Genomic DNA, 23,224 nt, shown 5'->3' on the forward strand with positions numbered 1-23,224 from the left:
CCCAACATCCAGCTCTGCAAGTGACCTGGGTTCATTGAACACTTCACTGTCACGCAGCTTCGACCAAAAGGTTTTGTACCACCTTTATCACCAGCTCTATCAGCACAGCTCACCAGGGAGCTGAAAAGGTAACAAGAATGCGTGCAGAGCGCAATTAGCTTTTATATCATATTTGCACTGCAATGATAATAAATCAAACACAACCCAGGTGACAGACAGCAGGCGGAGGAGGCACAGAGGTAACACACTGCTAGGAAACGAGAAAATAAACAGGGAATAAAACAGTGCAGGAAGGGGAAGGTTTCTCACCTCCAGCTGACTGCAGGAGGGCTGCAAGCTCTGCTGGGATCTCCAGCAGTTCCACATCCTGTGGGGAGAGGGAGCAAGTCAACACTGGGGTACGAGGCATGAAAGAATGTGAGCCCTGAGCTGTTCTGCTGAGGCTGGGTAACTCACTGACAGGGAACGGATGAATTTCTGCATAGGCAGTGTTCAGAAATATTACAAAATCAGGAAGTATCGTACAGGTACAGAACAGCTACATGATACACATCAGATGGGAGGGGAAGGTGAGTAATTCCTGCCACGGAGAAGGGGGACAGGAGTTGGCTTTCTTTGACTCATCTCACATTATTAACAAGTTAGGCACATTACACGGAAGAGATCTTGGTTTAAGGCAAAACACCATTTCCTCTTCTTCAGTTCTATGACATTTCTATTTTATTTTTCAATATCCAAGAATGCTGCAGCACAAATAAGAAGAGACCTGGTCCAGGTCTTTGATGCTCACTGCTGCTTTATATTTATTATAGCAGCCTCCCAGCACCTAACAGGGCTGTAAGAAGGGGAGAGACTGGCAGGGTATGTTGGAAATGCTTTCAAACTAAAAGAGGGGAGATTTAGACTGGATGCAAGCTTCCTTACAGCTTCCTTACAGCTTCCTTGGGAATCTCCAAAATCATGGAATCATGGGATGGTTGGAGTCAGAAGGGACCCTAAAGGCCATCTGGTGCCAGCCCTGCACCCACAGGGACACCCACAGCTCCATCAGTGCTCACAGCCCATCCCCTGACCTTGGCTGTCTGTAGGGATGGGGCACCACCACCTCTCTGGGCAACCCTGTGCCACTGCCTCACCACCCACAGTGTAAAAGTTTCTTCCTAATATCCAGTTTAAACCTCTTTTAGTTTGAAAGCATTTCCCTTCATCCCACCCCAACAGACCCTGCTAAAGAGGCTGTCCCCTTCCTTCTTGTCTCTTGTTTTGTCTCTCAGTCTTCCAGGCTGATGACAACTTACCATTCCCTGGCTGTCGCTGCTCTCCTCGTCACCACTGGCCAGGGACCTCCTTTGTCACTTCTTTTCTCGTACCTCCTGCTGTTAGATATATCTGGGGGAGAAAAGATGATGTATAAGCGATCACTTCCAGCTGCTTCTGGGAGCAGACCCTGCAGATAGGCAGGAGTTGGTGTGCAGCTCCAGCAGATAAAGCGACAGAAAAGCTGCAGTGTCTCCCTGGGACCCAACATGGTGTCTGAGAAGGGATGCCCAGGCAAAGCCCTTCGTTTTGCTGAAACATCACTTGCTCTGAACAACACCTGCCCAGCATCCCCACCAAACCTTTCCTGCCTTATCTTAGGGCAAAAGCACACAGGACCTGTCAGAAACATTTACCTGCTTCCTTCAGCATCAAAGAGTATGGGATGGAGGAAGCTTTCCATGGAGGCAGACTCCTTTAGAGAGGGTGGGAAGAGCCAAGAGCCAAACCCCATCACAGCTCTGTCATTTCCCAGCTCATACTGATGTCTCCCAGCTCAGCACTCACCTCCTTTCTACTCCAAGGTGGAAAAGATGGGTCTCAGTCTCTCCCTGCCTCTCTCCGTTGCTTGCCTGTTGCTGAATGGTGTGACTAGATGGGAGGTGATGGGTGCCGGGCTGAGAAAGACAGTAGGCATGCTAAAGTACAAAGGGCAGGTGTGGAGGGAGCGGGCAAAAGGAGGAACTCAGCAGCAGGTGAACTTTGAGACCTGTTATTGTTGGAAACGTATTTTCAGATACCTCATCAAGCAAACAATGAGCGGGAATAGAAACAGACTCAAAAGAACAGTGCTGCTGTGATGATCTGATGGAAAGAAAGTCTGGATCCTGGCCAGGCAAAAAAAAAAAGCCTGACAGGAAAAGAAACACAAATGGATCCAGGTATCACATGGCAAAAGGCATCTCTACAGTCTTCCAGGGAAACAGTCTCCAACATGGAAATCTGATCCAACCTTATGAATGTCTGTCTGAAAACCCATCAGATTAACGTTATGCTTTTTATCGTCCGTTTGGCTATTTTCCTTTAAATGTTTTTGAACCAAAATGTGACCAGCGGGTGAATCTCATGATAGTGAAATGAAAGCATGTGGGCCGTATTCACGTTTTCTCAGCCTCCATCTTGTTCAGGTTTTTTAAGTCCTTTTTTACAACTGCCTTTCTTGCATGAAAGGAAAGGGAAGAGAATTGCCAAAAAAACCCACTGTTGAAAACGGGTGTGGAGGTTCTGCTTATAACAACAAGGAAACTGCATGGCAATTAAAGGTGCTTTGCAGAAACCAAATGAGCCCAACCTCGTTGGATGAAGCAGATGAAATGTTATTAGAGAGGTAACATTGAGACATTGCCTGAAGGCCTTAATAAAGATGAGGAGCCAGTTGGGCCAGGTGAGGTGGGAGCAGCACCCCTGCCTCCCTCTATACCTCTCCAGGCCCTTCCCAGGGCAACGCTTTTGCTCTCCTTAAGCCAAGCCTGGCTAGATGGATGGAACATATACTAATAATAAACCCTACCTGCTGTGAGTGCCCAGCAGGTCCCACCTGAGACCCATAAGCAATCAGGGGTCCCTGGGGCTGCTGTTCAATTGAAAGCCAAGTGCAGAAGGGCTCTCTGTTTCCTCTGCCTTCCTAGCAGCTCCTGGCCATGCTGGAGGCTGTGGCACACATCTGTGCTCAGTGCCAGCTCTTGCTTCACTGCTACGCTTTGGCTCTTGGGTTGATCTGCTGTTTTGTTCTTTTTTCCCCTCTGCATTTTAGAATGTGGCTGTTTTCTTGCTGCTGCAGCTGGGCTGTAGGAGTTGGAACTTGCCATCCACATCCTCCAGGTGCTCAGATTCAACAGAAAGCGCGTTCAGCATGATTTGGAGAAGTAAATAGATGACATGTTTTATGAGCACATCATAAAAACGGCAGTTGAATTGTATGATGTGACCAATTCTTGCTTGCAAAGCTGTGATAGCTCTTAGATGTTTTGAACGGTTATGGACGTAGCATCGCAGGCTGGAAAGCTGTGAGGCTGTCCTGCTTTAACCAGGGACCTCCAGCAAAAGAAACTCAAGAGTGAAAAGGGACGAGTGGGGTTATCAAGTTATGATATGAGGGTTATCAAGCATCAGAGAAGCCCAGGCCTCCACACAAGGCTGAACTGCCCCATTGTGGGATGTGACAGGCAGGTGTCGTATCCCCCCTCTCCTCCTTCCCTGCTGATTCCCCACTAAAGGCAGGATGCTGAACTCATCCCTCTTTTTTCTTTTTCTTTTTATAATTTTCCATGTGAAAGTTGCTTTTATTGTTATTATTTGTTATTGCCTGGAGGGTCACAGACCACATCTATTGGGAACTGGAGGACCGGTGACCATAAATCTTGGAGGACTGACGGCGTAGAGCGGTAACAGCAAAGAGACGCCACTCCCGCGTTGTAAACGCATGCGTGTTACTGCCTGGAGGACCGGAAACCATAGATACCGGCGGAGCAGAGAGAGTAGGGGGGAGATGCGCATGCGCAGTTGTCATCGGAGGGCCTGCTGCGCAAGCTACGGAGCGCGACGGGAAGGGCAGCTGAGAGCCGACCCGGTGAGCGGAAGCGGAAGTCCACCCGCGCTCCCCAGCAACGCCCCCGTTGCTAAGGAAGTGAGGTCACACACTATGGCGGCTCCCCAGCAACGCCACAGGCAGCGCGCCCCGCCCCCCGTTGCTAAGGAAGTGAGGTCACGCAGTATGGCCGCTCGGGGCCGGAGTCGCTGAGGGTTTGGCGTTGTGGGGAATCCGCGTCCATCCTTCTCAGGAGTTACGAGGGCGGCGTCGCTCGCCTCGCCAGCACCGAGCGGCGGGACCGAGGCCGCGATGGCGGCAGGAACGGCGGGGCTGTGAGACAGAAGAGCGCGGGCCCGCAGGGTGGGCAGGGCGACAGAACCGGGTCGGGGCCGAAGCGAACCGCCGCCATGGAGCTGAGGGTTGGGAACAGGTACCGGCTGGGCCGGAAGATCGGGAGCGGCTCCTTCGGTGACATTTACCTGGGTAAGGAGCGGGGTTCGCTGGGGACGCACCCGGGGGGGCTGTGCAGAACGGCCGGGCCGGGGTGGGCGCCGCTCTCGTGTCCGTTCCCGGCCCTCAGGGAGCGACCCGCGGGGCCTCACCTCACCGTGATGGAGCTCAGGTAGCGTCACCCGCCAGGAAATGGCCACTGGTGCGTCGTGCCTCGCTGGCAGCACAGCGCGATGGTTCCTTCACATCGTGTCCTAATTTAGACAGCGTTGGACGGCAGGACTCCTGGATTGTTTGGCTGCCTCTTAACGTTGCTGTTTGGTGACCTTGGGCGTCGTTATTTGTCTCAGCTGTAAAAGGGGAAAAGATCTGGGGAAAGAAGCACGAGCATCAGCATTAAATATCACCGCAGCGCGCTGGGGAAATCGCTGTCACAGGGATGCTGCTTTCTCCTATAAGGCCTAAAAAAATATATCACACAACTCAGGGATGACATGTTAAAAAATGCATCAGATCCTCCAAAAAGATCAGAACGGCTCAGTTCTGCCCTTACTCAAATGCTGCCCTCTTGTCTTAAGGCATGCAGCTTATTTTGCTGCTGTGATTTCTACGCGAGTGTAAAGTTTGTGGGATAGAACTGCCTTTACCTGCTGGTTTATGGAGCTCTGTGTTTATGGAGCTCGCTGCTGATGGTTCCGGCTGTGGGTTCTGATAATGGGGTGCATTGAAGGTGGTCGTGGTATTCTACAAACTCTCAAACTGCAAGAAATGGATTAAATGTACATAAATAGGTTTTATAGATGCGGATATTTGTGCTGCCTCATAGAAATGAGCATTTTGTGTTTGAAAATTGAGGTAACATGGGGAAGTGGAACACAACTGGAGGGGAGGAAGTTGCAGGCATTAAAGTAGGTTAAATGGACATGTCTGGAGAGTGAAGGCATCCTTACTTCATACACCACCATGTATGGTGTATTTGGTGGTATACACAGGACATACATGTATTTTTCTTCTAGGCAGTGGTACCTTTTTGTGTTGCAATGCACAGTTGGTCTTCTGAAATAATGTGTTAGCTGAAGCTTCTTGATTCCAGGTCATGAAACGCTGCTTATCCATAATATAGATCATCTTCTTGATGAAGAATCCAGCCATGTTGGTGTGTAGAGGCAGAGGATGTGATCTGTGCTCTCTCCATGTTTGTGTAAAAGAATGAAGAGTGCAATGAGAGAGAAGGTGGTGACACAATCTTCATTAGCAGCCATTACTACTTTAAGGCAGCAGTTAAAATCTGAACAATCTTGCTGTGATTTGAGGTATTCCTACTAAAGGTCTGACTGCTGTAAATTAAATGGTGACGAGTACAGTTTTAAAGCGCAAGTAGAATAAAGGTGTGCTTTGTAATCCAGATTAACTGCTGGGTAGAAGCTAAACCAGTCGGTTGTTACTGTCCCATGTATGGAAGAGGGCTGGGAAATGGTTTCATCTCTCACTTTATGTATACAGCCCACATCAGGAGAGGCTTTCAGATATCAGGATTTCTCTCTTTATTCCTGCAACGTTTTGTACAAGAATTCCTAATCCTCAGACGTTGCCCTTTTTTATCCCTGTGTTCTCAGTGTCGATCTCCAATTAGCTCTTACTGTGAGCACTGTGCGTGCCTCGAATTTTGTTCTTCTTATCCTTAAGTAACCAGCGTGGATTGATAATTACATCTTTATTACAAGGGTGATTTCTGAGCCATCCGCTAGCAGAGAATGGTTTGCCTTAAAGATCCAGCTAATGGCACGGTTATCTGTTTCCAAGGGAAAATGCTGTGTCAAGATCTTAAATATTGTGGTCTTTTGTAGAGGATGGTTTGCTTTGCCAGCCGCTGTGTGGCAAAACAGAGGCTTACAGAATCTTTGCTTCTGGTGATAACGAAATGTGTTTAACAACAAAAAGGCTCTGTGTGGTTGTTCGGGTGGTGCAGTAAGGCGTAGCCATGTGCAGTTTACTTCTTGCATTCTTTCAGAGCTCAGGATTAATTCATTGAAGTACAATCACTTTCTGATGGCTCTCAGTACGTTTGTAAGCTTCCATCTCTTTTGTGCTTGGGAGAGAAATATTACAGCTCTTCTGGGCTCACGTAGCGTAACTGTAGCACAGAGCTCTGAGATGCTGTGGTGAATGAATTACCACAGGCAATTTAAAGAAAACAGAAGTGAAGATTTCTGTGTACCTCTGTTTATGAGGCTCCTGTCTAGAGGAAAGAAGAGCATGGGTGCCCAGATTATATAGAGTAGCAAAGATGAGCAGTGTTCAGGAAAAGAATCAGGGTAAGCATCTGTGTTTGGCTCCACCCACAAGGTCAAACAGACAGGAGTCATGAAGGTATTACAGTGTTTCCATGACTGTTTCCTGCATCCCTTTCCTTAGAGGTGGTCTTTGTGCTGTAAACTAAAGTAACCTCTGAGCTTTTCCTTGCGGTGGAGGGATTTGCAATTCCAACTTGGAGTTGTCCTATTTGAAATATGTTCATGCCTCTTGTTGTTTTTACCTCCATACTGTGCCTTTTCTCACTGTACTGCTTGCTGCTGCTTTTTAATGGTCAGTTGTAACACTGCTGGTTGTTACAATATTTTCCTTAAAGGAAATGAATCCTTTTCTCATTGCAGAATGATCTTAGAAACTTTGTGCCGTGGTTTATGTGAAGAAGGAACTGAACGTTTCAAGTTGCATTATTGGGGAGAATGATTTGTATTTTCAGTGCTGATTTCTCCTTCTGCAGGCCTTGCCCTGGTCAGATGCAGATGTCTGCAGCTGGCCGTGTGCAAGGTGTGCCTCTTGGTACCTTCTGGCATCAGTGTGTTTTGTTCATTGAATGGCAGAGAAGAGCTGTCTGAAGAAGCTCATACGGTCGGTTTTCACACTAAGGCTGTGTGTTCTGTTGGGCTGTGGGATGCTTTGAGACAAGGCATCCCAAGGAGCGTTCCTTTAAAGGGTCTTAATGTTTTGACTTCAGCAGGCAGAAATCCACGGGGGCTCCTGTAGATTGACTCCTTCATATTCTTTGTTGCCTCAAAGACTTGTGGGAAATATGAAGAAAGTATGGGAGAGGTTTTATTGGGAACTTTGATTACTTATTAAGAAGGTTATAGGTGGTGTTCATACCCAGCGAGAGCTGAAAACCTCATAAAGTAGTTTCAGAATGAAATAAACTTGATCCTTAGGTAATGGATCTGCTTATGTTACCCTAATTAACCTTGCTGATGGTGAACAAGAAATGAAAGTGCTGTGGCATAAAGCTGAATCTTTGCATATGAGTTAAACATTGCTTTATAAGTTGAAATGGAGGGTAGAGCAAAAGGCTCGGTTAATGCAGGTTGAGTTTAATGGCAGTGTGTTACAGCCAGTGATATTCAGTGTGATCGTAAATGAACGCATGGAATTCTGAGGCAACACAGCTGAATAACAGCAGGAATATATTTGTATTCCCAATACTAATTGCAAACTGCGAGGCTGGGAAGATGTCAGATTCAAATGACATGCTAGTGAAACAACAGAGGAAATTCAATGCACGTCACTGAAATCTGTGGTATGAGGTGTTAAACTGCCTTTATACCACGAGATGATAAAGCTGTGAAGTTGCTCTTTAATCCCAAGAAGGTGATTTTTGCAATGATAGTAGCTCTGAATACGTTGGTTTAGTACTCAGTAATAGAGAAAAGCTTGTGGGGAAAATGTAGATAAGCAGAAAAAATGATAATAGTGTGTTTATCTCTTAGTCGTGGTGTGTGACCCTCAGAATCGGCACCATTGAGCTGGAAATGATGAAAATGAGTGAAAGAAGGGATAAGTAGAACAGGAAAAATGACTTACGTGAAGAATGAGAAGGGCTTTGAGCACTTAGGAGTTAGAAGAAAGTAAAATACTGCAGAATTCTATGGAATTTCGGATGTCATGAAGTGTGTGCATAGTATGATCGCTTACTGCCTTTGCTAACAAAAAGCAGACTTCCAAGGAGGCTTTTGGAAATGGAGATAAGAACAAATAACAGATGATGGCAACTCGTGATTCTATACTATGAGGTAATGGAGCAGAGAGCCACGTTCTGCAAGGAGGGAGTTGGCTACACAGCTGAGAAGTGTCACATAGAAATAGTAAACCCTATTTCTCGTAGTTCTTAAGTAGTGCTGCTGTGCATGGATGGCTTTTCTTGCCTCATTACTATTTTTTTAAGAGTGAGTTTTTCCCTATGGATGTTTCAGTTTCAGAAGTGATGAAGTAAACCGGTTTTGGCCCCTTGTTTCAGAAAGAAGATCTCCATGGGTCCATAGGGATACTCACCACACTTAAAAAAGCATTCACTCTGAGCACTGCAAGCTGGAAGTGGAGCGACTCCCCTCAAAGCACACCTGTGTCTGTTTGGTTTATTGTGTATAGGATAGCAGATGTTGGTTTCCTCAGTTACAGTATCTAATGCTTTTCTCTTAAGCTGCTATTCTGCAATGACTTAATTTCTGAACCTTTGCCATTGAAAATTCACTTGTTGTTTGTTTTGTTTCAGTCTCGACGAAGGAAACTCACCCTAAAAATACTCTTAGCAATGCTTTGAATTTTTCTTGTTTTAGGAACTGATATTGCTGCTGGAGAAGAGGTTGCAATTAAGCTGGAATGTGTGAAAACGAAACATCCTCAACTCCACATCGAGAGTAAAATCTACAAAATGATGCAGGGTGGAGGCAAGCAAACTTTCCTTCTTCAGAAATTGGGTTGTTGCTTTTTCTTTTTATTTTTTATTTGATGTATCTGCCACCTGTAAGTATTTCATAGTTCAGAGCTCTTTGAGTAGTGGGAAGGGTGAAGAGCAGTGCCTCAGTTCTTATGTGAGGCAGGACTTAACCTGGTTTGCTCTGATGTAGGAGCACGATTCTAGACTTAGTAAGTTCAGGATCATTTTTTCTTTCATGCACTAGCATTTCTGCATCTGAGGTACTTCCTTGCAGTAGGTGTTGTAAGGTGTGATGGCATTAGTAGTAGAGAACAGCAGAGAAGTAACTGCTTTCAAAAACATAAAGACTGGGAGGGGGGACCAGGCAAGAAGACAGCTATTTTCAGGTCTCTTGTGTTCCAGTTTTGTATTGGTCCAGTTGTGAAGTGATCAAATGCTTCATTTCAAAATGCTTGAAAGTATCATAAAATATTAAGGGTCACTGTGGATACAAACATTGACAGTAATGACTCTTAGAGTTCATCTTAAGAGCCCTGAAGATCTGTGTGTACTAACTTCATAAATCGAATTATTATGCTTAATAAACTATTTCCTTATCTTGCAGTGGGTATCCCCACTATTAAGTGGTGTGGTGCAGAAGGGGACTACAACGTCATGGTGATGGAGCTGCTGGGACCGAGTCTTGAAGACCTCTTCAATTTTTGTTCAAGGAAATTTAGTCTCAAGACAGTCTTGTTACTTGCTGACCAAATGGTAGGAAACTGTGTTGTCTGTGACTGCAAAGCATGTTAAACTAGTTAAAATGTCTTGAGTGACCATGGCCAGCTGTATTTTGTTTAATTTTTTGTTTATATTTATTTAGAGGTGAACAGGATGTATCATGGTGGGTGGGACTCTGAATGAGGTGGTTTTTTTAATGTAAAATGTTATATCAAAAGGGGTTACAGAGTTTTAATTTGGTTTTAAAGCTGGGTGTGAGCAGTTTGCAAGCCTGACGTTATGGCTCAAATATGAGGGAAGTTTTAGAAACCATGTGAAATAGACAAAGGAAAATTGCTGCAGGGAAGGTATATTTATTGTCTTCTAAATTATTCTCTTTAGTACCCTTTTCCAGTGGAGTCTTCATCTTTTTTTTATCGCTGAGGTAATGTGATAAGAGTGATAATGTTGATAGCGTTTTTGTGAGATATAAGGGTATGACTGATATCTCAATTCTTTTTTGTCCTCTGTATGTAGATCAGTCGAATTGAATATATTCACTCTAAGAATTTCATCCACCGAGATGTGAAGCCAGATAACTTCCTCATGGGCCTGGGGAAGAAAGGCAATCTTGTCTACATCATAGACTTTGGATTAGCAAAGAAGTACCGGGATGCCCGAACTCACCAACATATCCCATATCGTGAAAACAAAAACCTAACAGGAACTGCCCGTTATGCATCCATCAACACTCATCTTGGAATTGGTGAGCTGGGAAAAGCAATGAATAGAACCTTCACAAGTGCTGATGCGCGTATTTTCAGTGCAAGTTGATGATGCTTTTTGGGGGCATAGAAGACAGTCCCTATTTCTGGCACTCATGACACAGTATGCTTGGGCTTATGCCTCTTGGGGTGGAGTTCAGTTTGTAATTCTAAGGAACTGACACATTTCTTTAATAATTGCAAGTGTGATCGTTTGTTTTTTTTTCTAATACTGGGTGAGTTTAACACGGATGTAGTGATTTTCATCTGTTGTATTTTAAGGGTTTTTGAGACATTATTGCTCAGTCTTCTGTTTTTTCCCACTAGATAATGAAACCTAATGAGTCCACTTTTTTATGCTGTTGTAGAGCAATCTCGCAGAGATGACTTGGAGTCCTTGGGCTATGTACTGATGTATTTTAACCTGGGCTCCCTCCCCTGGCAGGGACTGAAAGCAGCAACAAAGAGACAGAAATACGAACGTATCAGTGAAAAGAAAATGTCTACACCCATTGAGGTTTTGTGTAAAGGATATCCTTGTAAGTTGCTCTTTTATGGCACTAGGCCCATGTATTCATTTTTAGTGGTATCTTTTTTATTTATGCTTTCTAGCTCCTCTGTCAGAATGTGTTTGAAGCATATTTACAGTCTTCTTGACTTTTTTTTCCTACAACTGGGCATACTCATAATGATGACACCATGCTTTCAAGACCAGGATCTGTGTGTTCATAGGCTGTTTCTACTTAGCCTCTGTCGTAACTATTAGCAAGCAATCACTGTGGAGCTCTTGAGTTTGAAAGACAGCAGTGTGTGTTTGTGATCTGCATTGTCTTGTGTGTGCATGCATAAATTCTGGCAGGATGATTATTAGCAGCCAAATAACTTTTTGAGAAGCTTCCCATCTCTTCATGTGTGGATATTCTTTCTGGATAAACCAGATTGTACAGTCATTTGCATCTATTGCAATTGTTTTGTTCTGGAATTGTCATTCCAAGTTCATCCAGTCCAGCCTGACCGTGGCCAGTATCTGTGAGGGGTGTAAGAATCCCTCCAAATCCTGGCATCATCCCTCAAAGCTCAGTTTCTTTACTTGGTGTTTACACCATAGTAATAAAAAAGAGTTTCTGATCCATGCAGAGTAATAACTATGTTTTAAAACTTGTTGATGTATTAGTTACCCTCAGAGAATATTGTTCATCTTTCATGAAGTGATCTCTCTCTCTTCTTTCCTTGCCCTGTGCTTTGTTAGCTAAGTATGATGATGGGAATTGTAGCTATGGTGAGGGATGTATGAAAGCTTTTGAGTGTTTCAAAAGTCCTGTCATGTACGTTCCTTTACTCATTAACTATTTCTTTCCTCTGGGATGAACAGACAAGATAGCAAACAGCACAAGAAAACTTGCCTAGAATTCCTTACTTAATGTGAATTATTAATACATCATTGTAGGTGGAAAGCCTTGAAGTCAAGAGCTGGTAGATTGACACTGGTGCATCTCTGGAGCACTGAATTCACAGCAATGTTCTGTTTTTGTTGTATAGCTGGTATTTTAGCAAAGAGATTCTATTCTGTGTACATTAAGTTTAAGTACATTCAGAGCAAGGAAAAGGCAAGTAAATCTTTCCTTTGCTGAAATGTAGTTTAAAACTTTCTTCTTCCTCCTAACACAGTCCTACCTGCTATTGGTAAATGGAGTCTTTGCCTAATCTGTGATAGACAATTTTCTTTTCAGACCATTCTTGGCAGAGGGGATATAGTGTTGCTTTCAGTAGATTTCTAGTATTACATCAATATTCGTATGTTTGGGAGGTTCTTTGTTGTGGTTGTTATTTTTTTAATGATTCTGAACCGTAAAAAGCAAATGTGAAGCTGAAGGAGAAAAACAGGCTTTCTTTTATTGCAGCTGAATTTGCCACATACTTGAACTTCTGCCGTTCTCTTCGTTTTGATGACAAACCTGACTATTCCTACCTAAGGCAGTTGTTCAGAAACCTCTTCCACAGACAAGGCTTCTCCTATGACTATGTGTTTGACTGGAACATGCTGAAATTTGTGAGTAGCTGGCATGACTTTCTAAAACAATTTTTTGTAATGCTATTTTTTTTTTTAATCACACTGTCAGTTTTGGGTTCATAACTGATACCTTAAGAGTGTTTTGTCCCAGAGGGTTTATTGCCTTAAAAACAAGGGGATGGGGGAAGTAGAGAAAAGCAGGACACAAAGGAGGCTTTAGATTGGGATTTAATGATGAAGTTGTAGTTACAGGATTGTCAGTGTAGGAGGCTTCCTAATCTGCTTCCTTTGAGGCAGTTGCCACATTGGGTAGCTGACTTCTTATTTTCACCTGTCTTGGATCTTTAGCACAGCTCACATGCAACAGTTTAGGAAGTGTCCAATTGCCATAAGAGTATGTGTGTTTATTAGCAATTTGAAGACTAACCCAGTGACTGTATGAACTGAATCTATGATGGTTCTCAAGAAATTTTACCAAGGTGTTGATAACCTATCAAACGAGTTCCTCAAACTTCAGTTCTTTGTTGTCAATATTTATTCAAATGCATAGTTGTAAGCTCAATAATCCTTTAAGTTGTTCACTAGTCCTGACCCGTAGGGTGCAAGCAGAGGGGCTGAAGATGCTGAACGTGAAAGGAGAGAACGGGAGGAGAGGCTGAGACATACACGAAACCCGGCTGTGCGTGGATTGCCCTCCACTGCTTCTGGCAGGCTGAGGGGAACGCAAGATGTAGCTCCTCCTACTCCTCTTACCCCAACTTCACATGCTGGTAAGTAAGCAAACATATGGGCTGGTGCACCTCCCAGTCTGCTTTAATATGCAGTTTGTTCCTGGTCACTGGAATTTGAAAATAAAATAAGAGTGTGGGAGTGGTGTTTGAGTCAGCATTTGGACTTTTTTGTTTCATAGAATCATAGAATGGCCTGGGTTGAAAAGGGCCACAATGGTCATCCACTTTCAACCTCCCTGCTGTGTGCAGGGTCACCAGCCACCAGACCAGGCTGCCCAGAGCCACATCCAGCCTGGCCTGATTGTTTTTTGTTTTTCCCTTTTAATTTTCCGTAGATTGAAGGTAATTACACACACTCATTACCTGCTAATTGCTACTTAGAGTTATCTGCGAATACAAGATGAAAGCCTTGATTTCTCTGTTTTGATCTTGTAGAATTTACATGTGCAAACAGCGTAATTTTTCCAGTGACTGCATTTTTATTACATGCCTCATTCTGAAAATTCTAATGCAGTTTTTCTCACAGCCAACACATCTCCTCGACCGGTGTCGGGTATGGAACGAGAAAGAAAAGTGAGTATGAGGTTGCACCGTGGTGCCCCAGTCAATGTCTCATCGTCTGACTTAACAGGCCGACAAGACACCTCTCGCATGTCCACTTCACAGGTAAAAAAAATTCTTGTCTAATGGAAAAATGGGTGTAATTTGAGAAAGTTAATTTGGCAGGTAACCATACCAAGTAATTGTGCTCTCATACTGATTTTTCAGCCAGTGTTGATTCGAATAAATACTTGAAATTTGGCCGGAATGTTTCTGATGTTGGTGCAAATGACTGTAGTTTTTAAAAAATTGTTTGTATTTTTATAATTTTATGTAAAAAGTGTAAAGTACTTAAAGTAAAAAGGAGTTATTGGTGTATTTAGTGTGCAGAATACATAGAAGAAAATATACCCTAAATTACAGGTCCTACAGTTGGTGAGAGTGAGGTTTCCAAATGAATAGAGCAAGGATTATTGGTGCAGAATAGACAACAAATGATCGGTAAAAAACAGAAAAGAGCAGAAATAAGGAAGTGCTGAAGTGCAGTCCTTTAATTCCGAGTGGATAAGAAGCCACATAGATGAGTGATAGAGAGGTCACAGTGGGCTCAGTTGAGGAAGATGGCAGGAGTATGAATGGTGCAGTGATTCATAGCAGTAGTCTGCACTGAAATCATCCTCATTGATTTTAAGATCTGAATTTAAAGATTGGCAAATGATATTTTAAATATATTTAGAGCTTTCTTTTAGATGAAGATGAGGTAGGTGTCTTTAGTGAAGACTGAGGGGTCAAGGTAGTTTTTTGTGCCTGGGTTCTACATCGTGGCCTACAGTGTAAATGAGAAAGAGTTCAGCCAGTGGAAGGATTATGGAATCTCATAAAATAGAAGTGTGTAGCTGACTTCGTTCTGGGAATAAATGGAAGCATATGAGATGGAATGAGGTTGCAAAAAGATTGCAAAGATGATGAATACTCATATTGAAGAAGTTTTTCCTTTTTAATCGATTTCAAAATGCTTTTAGGAAAGAAGAATTCCTTCGCTCAGCTGTATAATGGGGATAGAAACAGGCCAAAAACCAAATGAGAAACTGGCAACTATAAAACTATTTCAGTGCTTTTAGGCATATCCACATCAAAGGGCTCCAAGTGTAGATGGTGCTGTGCATCCCTGTAGCAGCGGGCCTGGATTTAGCTGTTGTTCAAGATCTTGAAGCTGAAGATGTCAGTGGTTTGGATTAGAGTGGTGCTACTTTGGATTTCTAGGAAAAATAGCTCAGTGAGTTTTCAGATCCTTGGGTTGCAGGGCAGATAACTTCAAGATTACACAATCACAGGAGGGCTGGAAACACTGCTCCAGCTGACTGTGCTTTGGGCTGTGTAGTTGGACTAGATAATCCCTAGAGGTCCCTTCTGACCTTGGCTGTTCTGTGAGGTCATGACCATGAATAGTTGCTCAAATGTAAAGATGTTCTTCTAGTAATGTCTGAACGTCTCTGACGTTCTAAGCAAATTTCAGGTTCTTTACTACTAGTCAGGCAGGGGTGTAACAGATATAAGTGTAATTATGCTGCTTGTCTGTGATAAGTGATTAAATTGAATTAGTCTGAATGTATCTTAAAGATTTTTTTTCTGTACTACTGACTTGAAGCTCAGTGTATACATTGCTTTTCTTTTTTTTCTAAGCATTGTAAGGTATGAAACATACAAATGGGCTTGCAGGTGGGTTTTGATTCTGCCTAATTTGTGAAATAAGCATACTTTTGAGATTGTGTAGGAATATGGATGGGTTTTTTGAGTGATCTTTAAATTGCCAGCTATATAATTTGTGGTGTGATTGCATATCTCTGTACCCACCCTTGAGCACTCTGCTCCAAGCATGGAATCACTCCAAGTATGGAATTTGACTTCTTTATAATAGCAGCCTAGTCTGTTTTTTCTCTGGGTTTGCTAAATTAATCATTCATCGCCTGTCATTTTCCCTTAGTTCTTAACAAGGCACTGAACAGCTGCTGACCATTAGTGGTAGCTGAATAACAGTATGCAACCAGAATATAACTTCAGCAATTTCTCATAGGTCTGTCATATTGAGAAGGCAAGAGAGATTGACTTCAATTTTACTTTATAGCTATAGCAAGTATCCAGCTTGCATGGCCAGGCTATTAAGGACAATTCCAAAATCTGATCATAATCAAGAAGTGGAGCCTATTATCTCATATATGGAAACACTATCTGTGATAGGTAATGACTGAGGAGGCTGCAGTTTGGTGTTGTGGAGGTCAGTGTGATGTCATAACGGAAGGGTGTAATTTCATCCTTGAATATGTATATGATGCAGTAATGAAGAGGAATAGGGAAGTTTTTTGTGTCATTAATGAGATGGGTACTGGAATGTTGTCTAGCTCAGTTTTCAGTATCTTGAACTGCTGAGAAACTGAAAGTAACAGAAGAGCTGTGAAAATTGTGCTTGGGAGAACATGATGTCCAGTGAGCTTTCACACTGGTCTTTTTAGTTTGTCTGAAAGATGAAAGATCACCTTGATTTAGTTGCAGCAGAGTTTTGGCAACAACATTTATTGTTCTAACTTAAGTTTATGCAGAAAATATACATAAAGCACCTTTTGTTCAGAGTTAAAATACTCATATTTGGAGAAGAGCGATGCAAAGGTCTAAGCAAAGACAGCCACTGAGACGGCTTCTAAAAGACATACAGGATCATCTGTTCCCTTTGTGTTTGCAAGAAAGAATTGGGTTCCTTTCCAGGTGGCATATTCGGAGCTAAAGCAAACCTCAGTTACTCATCTCAGTGCAGTGTTAGATAGGGACAGGGCAGAAGATAGCACCAGCTGCTTAAATATTCTTGTACTCTGTATGAATGAGTTGTTCCCTAAGTCTCCTATACGTAGTCAGTCGTTAAACATAAAAACCTTAGTGAAGAAGGCACGAGGATTCCTATGAACACTGCTTTGAATCAGTTCTGTCAGTCCACACTGCACAGACTGCATCGCAAAAGCGTGAGTATGTAGTGATCATCCCAAGGGTGTAGGTGAAGGTGAGTGGCCTTCATTTCCATTCACAAGAGGTTCAGTCCTGTAAAAGCCTGCTTCAGTTGGGCTGCTCATGGTGCACAGTAAGTTCCTCAGTATTTTTCTGTTGGTTTTTTTTTTGACCCTGAATGTGGCACATTCAGCACCTGATAGTCCAAGCTGTTATAATTCCTGTTGGTAGCAGATGTATCTCTCCTTATCTGGAAGAAGAGACTGGAGTGCTGCACAAAGAAATATTTGAACAGGTCTCACTGAAAATAGAAGTTTTTAGAAAACCATAGCCAACGCTGGCATCAAGAAACTGAAGTGTTGTGCCACTTCATTGGGAAAAGGCAACATACTTCCAAAGCCTTTGCAATTTCCATCTCCTTATGAGCAAATCTTTCTCCATGTACGTATCTTAGTAGGCATCGTACTCTGTGTTGTTCTTCGGATCATAATCTGCTTTCTCTGCAGACTAATGGTTTGTTCTTCGTACATATCTCTTAATATGGTAGAGATGTCTGATAGAAATCTGAAATCACTTCGAAAGATACGTTTGCAACTGCCAATTTAGGATGGATATTTGTAGACACCTTTATGTACTGGGGCAGTGGAACCGTTACAAATTGCTGTCTTTTCCCCTACCTCAGAATAGCATTCCTTTCGAACACCATGGCAAGTAGCTGCTCGTCTCCTTTCGTTGGAAGGCAGCACAGGGTGAGTCCTTCTCCTTAGACACCAAAGCTTTGGCTGGGGTGGGGAAAAGCATTTGGAAACATCAGTCTTTGCTTCTTCTTGCATCTCATAGCTGAACTGTGCCTTCCAGTCAGATGCTTGATGCAGCATTGTTTTTCTCTAAAGGTAAAAATGAACGTTCTTCCAAAAGTTGAATTACTGCTGCTGTTCCATTTGGATTTTTTTTAGCAGAATTGACAAAAACAGTGGCTTGAAGGGTCCGTAAAATCACTCAAGCATCAGCACTAAACTAATCAGCTCTAAAATGGAGATGGTTTAGAATCATGTGTCTTTCCAGGAATGTTTTGCAGCAGTTTACCGTCTATTCAAAAGCAGATCAGCTTCTGAACTGAACTGTAAAAGCAAAACTACCTAAAGTTGATGTCTTGTCATTAATGGAATGTTCTCCTAAGGAAGTATCAATGCTTTATACTCTTCTCCATTCCTTATGAGCTGTCATTTTAAAAATGTTCAGATACTAATGAGAATCATTTGAAACTTGAGCATCTCAGGGGCAGGCAGACTTGGATTTGGGTACTTAGAACTTTCCACTGTTCAGCATAGTAGAAGTTTCTGCCTCGCTGTGTGCAGCTTTCAGCTTTGTAGTCCATTCTGCTTTTGGCAATACCAGATTTCATCACAGAAAGAACAAGTTTCAGTTAGAATCTGAACTTTGCTAGCAGAAGGCTTTCCTAAGTATTTCAAGACCACCTTCTTTGCTTTGCAAAAAAAAAAGGCCGTGAGACTTTTCTGTTCCTTAGTAAATTCTGTTGTCTGATTCCATCTGCTGCCTCACTTCCTCTCTAAGGCCGAAGCTTGCACTAATCCTGTATCTCTAACTGCAGAAGAATCCTGCTGTTCTCTTCTGTTATTTTCCTCCTGCTTTGTGTGCTTGGCTGACTGTGCACAGGCTGCTTCTTAAGCTGTTTTAACATTAAAAGATCCAACTGCAAACTGCAGCTTTAACACTTTGAGGGCTGATTAGCAGAGCTTGTTTGAAAAGTAAAAATTGATTCAAAAAACAAAAGCAAACATTCAGCTTTGTGTTGAAAAGACCTGTGTGGGAGGAGTCCACGTTCTGTTCTGCTTAGGGCTGTGTCTGCATTGTTTGGCCTTCACTGTATGTGTTACTATTTGCAGCTGCTTACAACTTCAAATAATACTGATCAATGATTCAGCTATTGGGATATGTCTTGCTTCTTAAATTGCAGTGATATGTGGTTGCTTTTCACAGCACAAGTGTTATTGAAATAATACTGCGTTTACTGAAATAGGCCAAGCTGAAGTTATCTGTGCAGTGAGTTAATGCAATGCTCAACAACAAATGAAAAGCTATCGAGTTTTATATATTTATGTATATATACCTTTTATTTTTACCCTCTTAGATTTTTTTTCCCAAGCTTTATTATACATGTAGTCTATTTCTGCACATCGGTAGAGATTTCATCTGGTTTGGTCTTTCTTCTGTGCATGCTTATGTGCCGTTTACTTACCTTCAAAACATCTCCTGGCTGGAAAGGTAACTTCCATGTTAACTTCTAATAAAGGAGGAAAATACAGGGGACCTCGTGTAGCTGAAGGTGGGTGCAAAACACCATGTAGCTCACTGGATTGTTTATTCACATTCTCACTTTTCATACCAAATGATTTGAAAATAGGTCGAGAGCCGCTCTTGTGTTAACTGGAAGGATTTGTGCTGATGTTGTCTTGTTTTTGGCTTTGGTAGATTCCTGCTCGGGTAACTACCGGTGTTCTCCAGTCCACTGTGCACCGATGAGAATTTATTTTGCCATGGAGGGCAGATAATGCATGGCTGATCTCCTATGTTATCAATGGCTTTACTAGCAAAAATACCCTGAACTAGAGTGGAAACAATACAACTGGAGTTCTCCATGTGACTTAAAAGGCACTTGGAGGAACATGGACAGACTCCAGCAGCTGCCATTACAGGACACTTGCCAGAAACCCAGTGACCTTAAGAGAACCCTGTGGTAACAGGGCTGGAGAAGAAAGATGGTTTACAGAGTTGACCGTCTGTTACTGGATGGCCATTTCAGTTTTCCCTCCACAGGCGGCAGACTTTACCCCCTTTTTATTATTCCACTGTAACTATAAATCTTTTACTTGGTTTAAGGAAGTTTTTTGTATCATTTTGCTAAAATTATTGGCTTAATTCTCTGTAAAGAACTCTTGCTTTTCTCTGATTTCAAAATGTAGAATACAAGCAATCCTAAACTAAAGACAATGACTTGAAATTTGTTTAAGAAAAACAAGAAATTGGTTTGGCAGGGAGCATGTAAATGAATCAAAGTCACCTGATTGTATTTAAACCGCTCACTTCTTTGTATTGTCTCATGCTGACTGAGAAGGTTTTCTCACAGTTTTTAAAGCTGTTAAGAGTTTTACTTTACTGTTCAATGTCTTCATTCACGCTTTACCTCCCCATGTAACACAGAGGAATTCTTAATGTTCTTTTGCATAAAAGAGAACAGAAGACTCCACAAGAGAGCCTCGGTGTAGGAGAAATGGTGAAAATCAATTCATTTTGTTAAGAATATGAAGAACGAAGTGAAAGACACTGGAGTTTAAATGGATGGTTTCAAATCCTGTTTTTATCGGTACCATTTTGTTTCCTGCACTCTGGGGTGGGTTAGGTTGGAGGGTATTGCAAGTGGACAATGCATGTTGCCACTTGGGTGGATGAATGTCGCGTTTAGCATCTATGTGTTAAAACAGAAACCAGACACACTTTTGATTCACACCTTCTGTTTCATGCCAAGGCTCAAAAAAGGAATTAAAGCGTTCTTGCTGTGAAATCCTGAGGGTTTTTCAAACTCAGGTGTGTACCATATTGAATTCCAAACTGTATTCAAGCTGAGTATTTCTAGAATCATTAGCTAGGAATGGATGGCTCGCTTTGGTTGTCCAAAAAACTGTCGCAGGTGTTGTTAGCAAATGTCCTTATTAAATATGGGAAATGCTTTCTATTATTGCCACTGTAAACAGTCTCATAATGCAAAAATAGGTATTTTGTCCAAGTAGTGCTTGAAACAGTACCAGAAGTACTCTATGCCATTATCACAGGAGTCGTGAGAGGTTCCGTGCTGGGAATGAAAATACACATACAAGGGTTGTTTAAGGTTACTTATAGCAAGAAATTCTTCCCTGCTTAAAACCTCAACTGCTAAAGGCTTGCTGGCCTTCCAAGTTATAGGAAGAATGATGTTGTTTTTTCTAATTGTTTAAAAGTGTATAAATTTACTGTTCCCTCCCCCAGTAAAGATCCACTGATTAAATACAATTCATTTTCCTTTGGATGTTTTCAGGTGTTTTCAGGACATTGAGTATCTGCTTGTGTGTACTCTGGGTCTGACAGGGCGGTGTGTTTTGGCTAGTATAGTGGGAAAGCTAAAGAGCTGGATCCATATATAAGTTTGCATAAGAGAATTATTTCCTCAGTCACTGTAACCTTTGGTATGTTAGGCATGTGCACTACCATCTGAACAGTTTTACACTTCACTGTGCTTTCCTTGTAAATATCTGTGGTTAATAATGTACTGCTAGAGGGACTTGCAAAGGCAGCAGCCTCTTTATTCTCTCTGTATCTGGAACATTAGATTGCTGTGCTATACTTAAAAGTTGATTGCAGACTTCTAGAATTGTTCTCAGTTGTGAGCAGTTTTTCTCCTTCGTAATAGTTAAATTCCATCATGCGGGACATCGTTAGACTGTCTGTATAAACCTGTGTATTGGAAACCAGTATCAGAGCACTTCATTTGTACTACCACTGTATTTGTGTACTTTAACAATTGTGTAAATACATTCATAGTGACTTCTATTCTTCTTTGGTGTAACTTACTTAAAATGACTCTTTACTGTTTACTTGATGTAACTTTTTTTTTTTTTAATCCTTTTTTAATGGATTTCTGTACATAGAACTCTGTCCGTTGCAAACGTTTGATGCAGTGGTGATAGTGCTAGAATGTCGGCTGAAGGGACTGAGGGTCAGGATGAAGCATGTAGGGGGAAAAAAGACATCCATTGCTTTGCTCGCAGAGAGCACCTCTTCTGTCTGTATAAATGTCTCTGTTTGAGTATTGCTGCTTTTCTAGAAGTTGTCTTCACAGAAGCTTTACTTTATCAAGTGATAAGTTGTAGTGAGAGGAGGCTCAGGGAGGAGGACTGCTACCAAGAGCCGGTTGGTTACAGGAGGTAGGAGCAAAGCAACAAGAAATACTGAACTCTGCCCATAATGCCTTGTGTAGTACCAGCTTGTGCTATGAATTTCCTATTTCAAAAGGAAATCTGAGGGCAGATACCTGCAGGAGTACTCTGTTTCTGATGAGTAGGCCTTTAAAAACTGGAAGTATAGTTAGCTTCTTATCATTTAAAACTATGTGCTTTAATGTGGAAAACATCACCTGTGCTGCAGTTGTATGTAATCTTGATGGCTACCGAGTTCCCGACCTCTCTGTGGTACACAAAGCTTGCAAACAACTGAAAATAAATGGTACCCCGAGCAGAGGTACTGAAGTAAAGGCGTTCAGGTAGTCTGTGTGTTCCACGTTAGCTTCACCGACATGAAAGCTCCTTTGGAGGAAGCTGTGTAGCCCATGGCAGCACCTCGTCCTTCCTTGTGCAGCGGAGCAGGGCTGCCTTTCTCCATGTTACAAACCTGAGCAGCAGCTGCTCTGTAAAAACCACCCGGGGCAACGCTTGCAGAAATGGAGTTTCCCAACGAGAACCTTTAAAGTGGAATTTCGGATGTGTGAGTAGATCATTGGCTGGACTGTACGTGTTCTTTTCAATCCTATATTTTCTTTGTAAAAGGACGAAATAAAAAAAAACAGTATTTATTTTATGGGGTTTTGTAATTCTGCTTGGCGAAAGCAGCTCCTTTTAATTTGGCTCGTTTCACGTGTACAAACAACGCTGCTGTTTGTTTAATAGTGCTGAACCATATGGTCAGAAATGTAGGTTTAATCCAGTTGTGAGGAAGCATAATCCACCACGGATTTAATCTTACAGCAGTGCAGCTCCTGCAGTTAAATGAATGAGACATGTTAGCATGGTTTTGCCATTCCACAATGCAGCACTTCGTTATTAAAACCAGTATTGGTTTTTCAGGGCCTACATTTGAGTGTGAATCTGTATTGTATGAAGCCCTTGTACCATACAGTGTGTTGGTAACAGGAGAGCACTCAGCAGCCTGATCCTCAGTAAGAATCTGTTCCACAGCAGAATCCTGTTAGCTGTCTGTGAGTACGTGCACAGGAGAACCACTCTGACTGCTCGGATGTTGGTGGGGTTTTTCTCCTGAACAGAAGTCGTATGGTTTGGGTGCTTCTCATGAAACTGTCACCTGCTGCGGGCAGATAGACAGCAGGAAAACTGGGTGATCTATTTATACACTGTCCATAGAACAGCACAATACGTTAAAAGAAGACAAAACAGCTTCTTTAAAATTATGTCATTTGTTAATGGGAGAAATTGCTGTCAGACATGGGTAAGAACCAGCCATAAAAAAACAGATACAGTGAACAAATAGGAATTTGGGGGGGGGGGGGGTAATTATCTATTGTATCCTAATGCTTTAAGCCCTGGTCTGCTGTGTTTTTGTCTTTGTTTTTGTCCTCAGGATACTGGAGGGGGGAGGGTTGGAATGGAGCAGGAAATCTTATGGTGCCTTATGGATTGGGAAGAAAACACG

General features: G+C 42.4%; 2 protein-coding genes across 3 annotated transcripts in view; one reads left to right on the forward strand and one right to left on the reverse strand.

The window, feature by feature from the left end:
- MYO15B (myosin XVB) overlaps positions 1-4,256 on the reverse strand; it is a 21,979-nt gene extending 17,723 nt beyond the window's left edge. Inside the window, exons 1-2 of the mRNA XM_072352290.1 lie at positions 4,128-4,256; positions 310-367 (exon numbers count right to left, since the gene is read on the reverse strand). Coding sequence (XP_072208391.1) covers positions 310-367; positions 4,128-4,256 — 187 coding nt within the window. The remainder of the gene's footprint in view (positions 1-309; positions 368-4,127) is intronic.
- CSNK1D (casein kinase 1 delta) lies at positions 3,972-22,375 on the forward strand. Of its 2 annotated transcripts, XM_072351652.1 has the most exons (10): positions 3,972-4,330; positions 8,908-9,018; positions 9,613-9,761; positions 10,245-10,473; positions 10,840-11,010; positions 12,373-12,521; positions 13,081-13,252; positions 13,740-13,879; positions 17,430-17,496; positions 19,241-22,375. In XM_072351652.1, the coding sequence occupies exons 1-9, from the start codon at positions 4,255-4,257 to the stop codon at positions 17,460-17,462; spliced, it is 1,230 nt and encodes a 409-aa protein (XP_072207753.1). In that variant the 5' UTR covers positions 3,972-4,254; the 3' UTR covers positions 17,463-17,496; positions 19,241-22,375. The 2 variants fall into 2 exon arrangements, with proteins under 2 accessions (XP_072207753.1, XP_072207752.1); XM_072351651.1 differs by lacking the exon at positions 17,430-17,496 and having other exon boundaries at positions 3,981-4,330.
- Positions 22,376-23,224: the final 849 nt, after the last annotated feature.

This window comes from Excalfactoria chinensis, chromosome 17, assembly GCF_039878825.1.
Source record: "Excalfactoria chinensis isolate bCotChi1 chromosome 17, bCotChi1.hap2, whole genome shotgun sequence".
Classification (NCBI taxonomy): Eukaryota; Metazoa; Chordata; class Aves; order Galliformes; family Phasianidae; genus Excalfactoria; species Excalfactoria chinensis.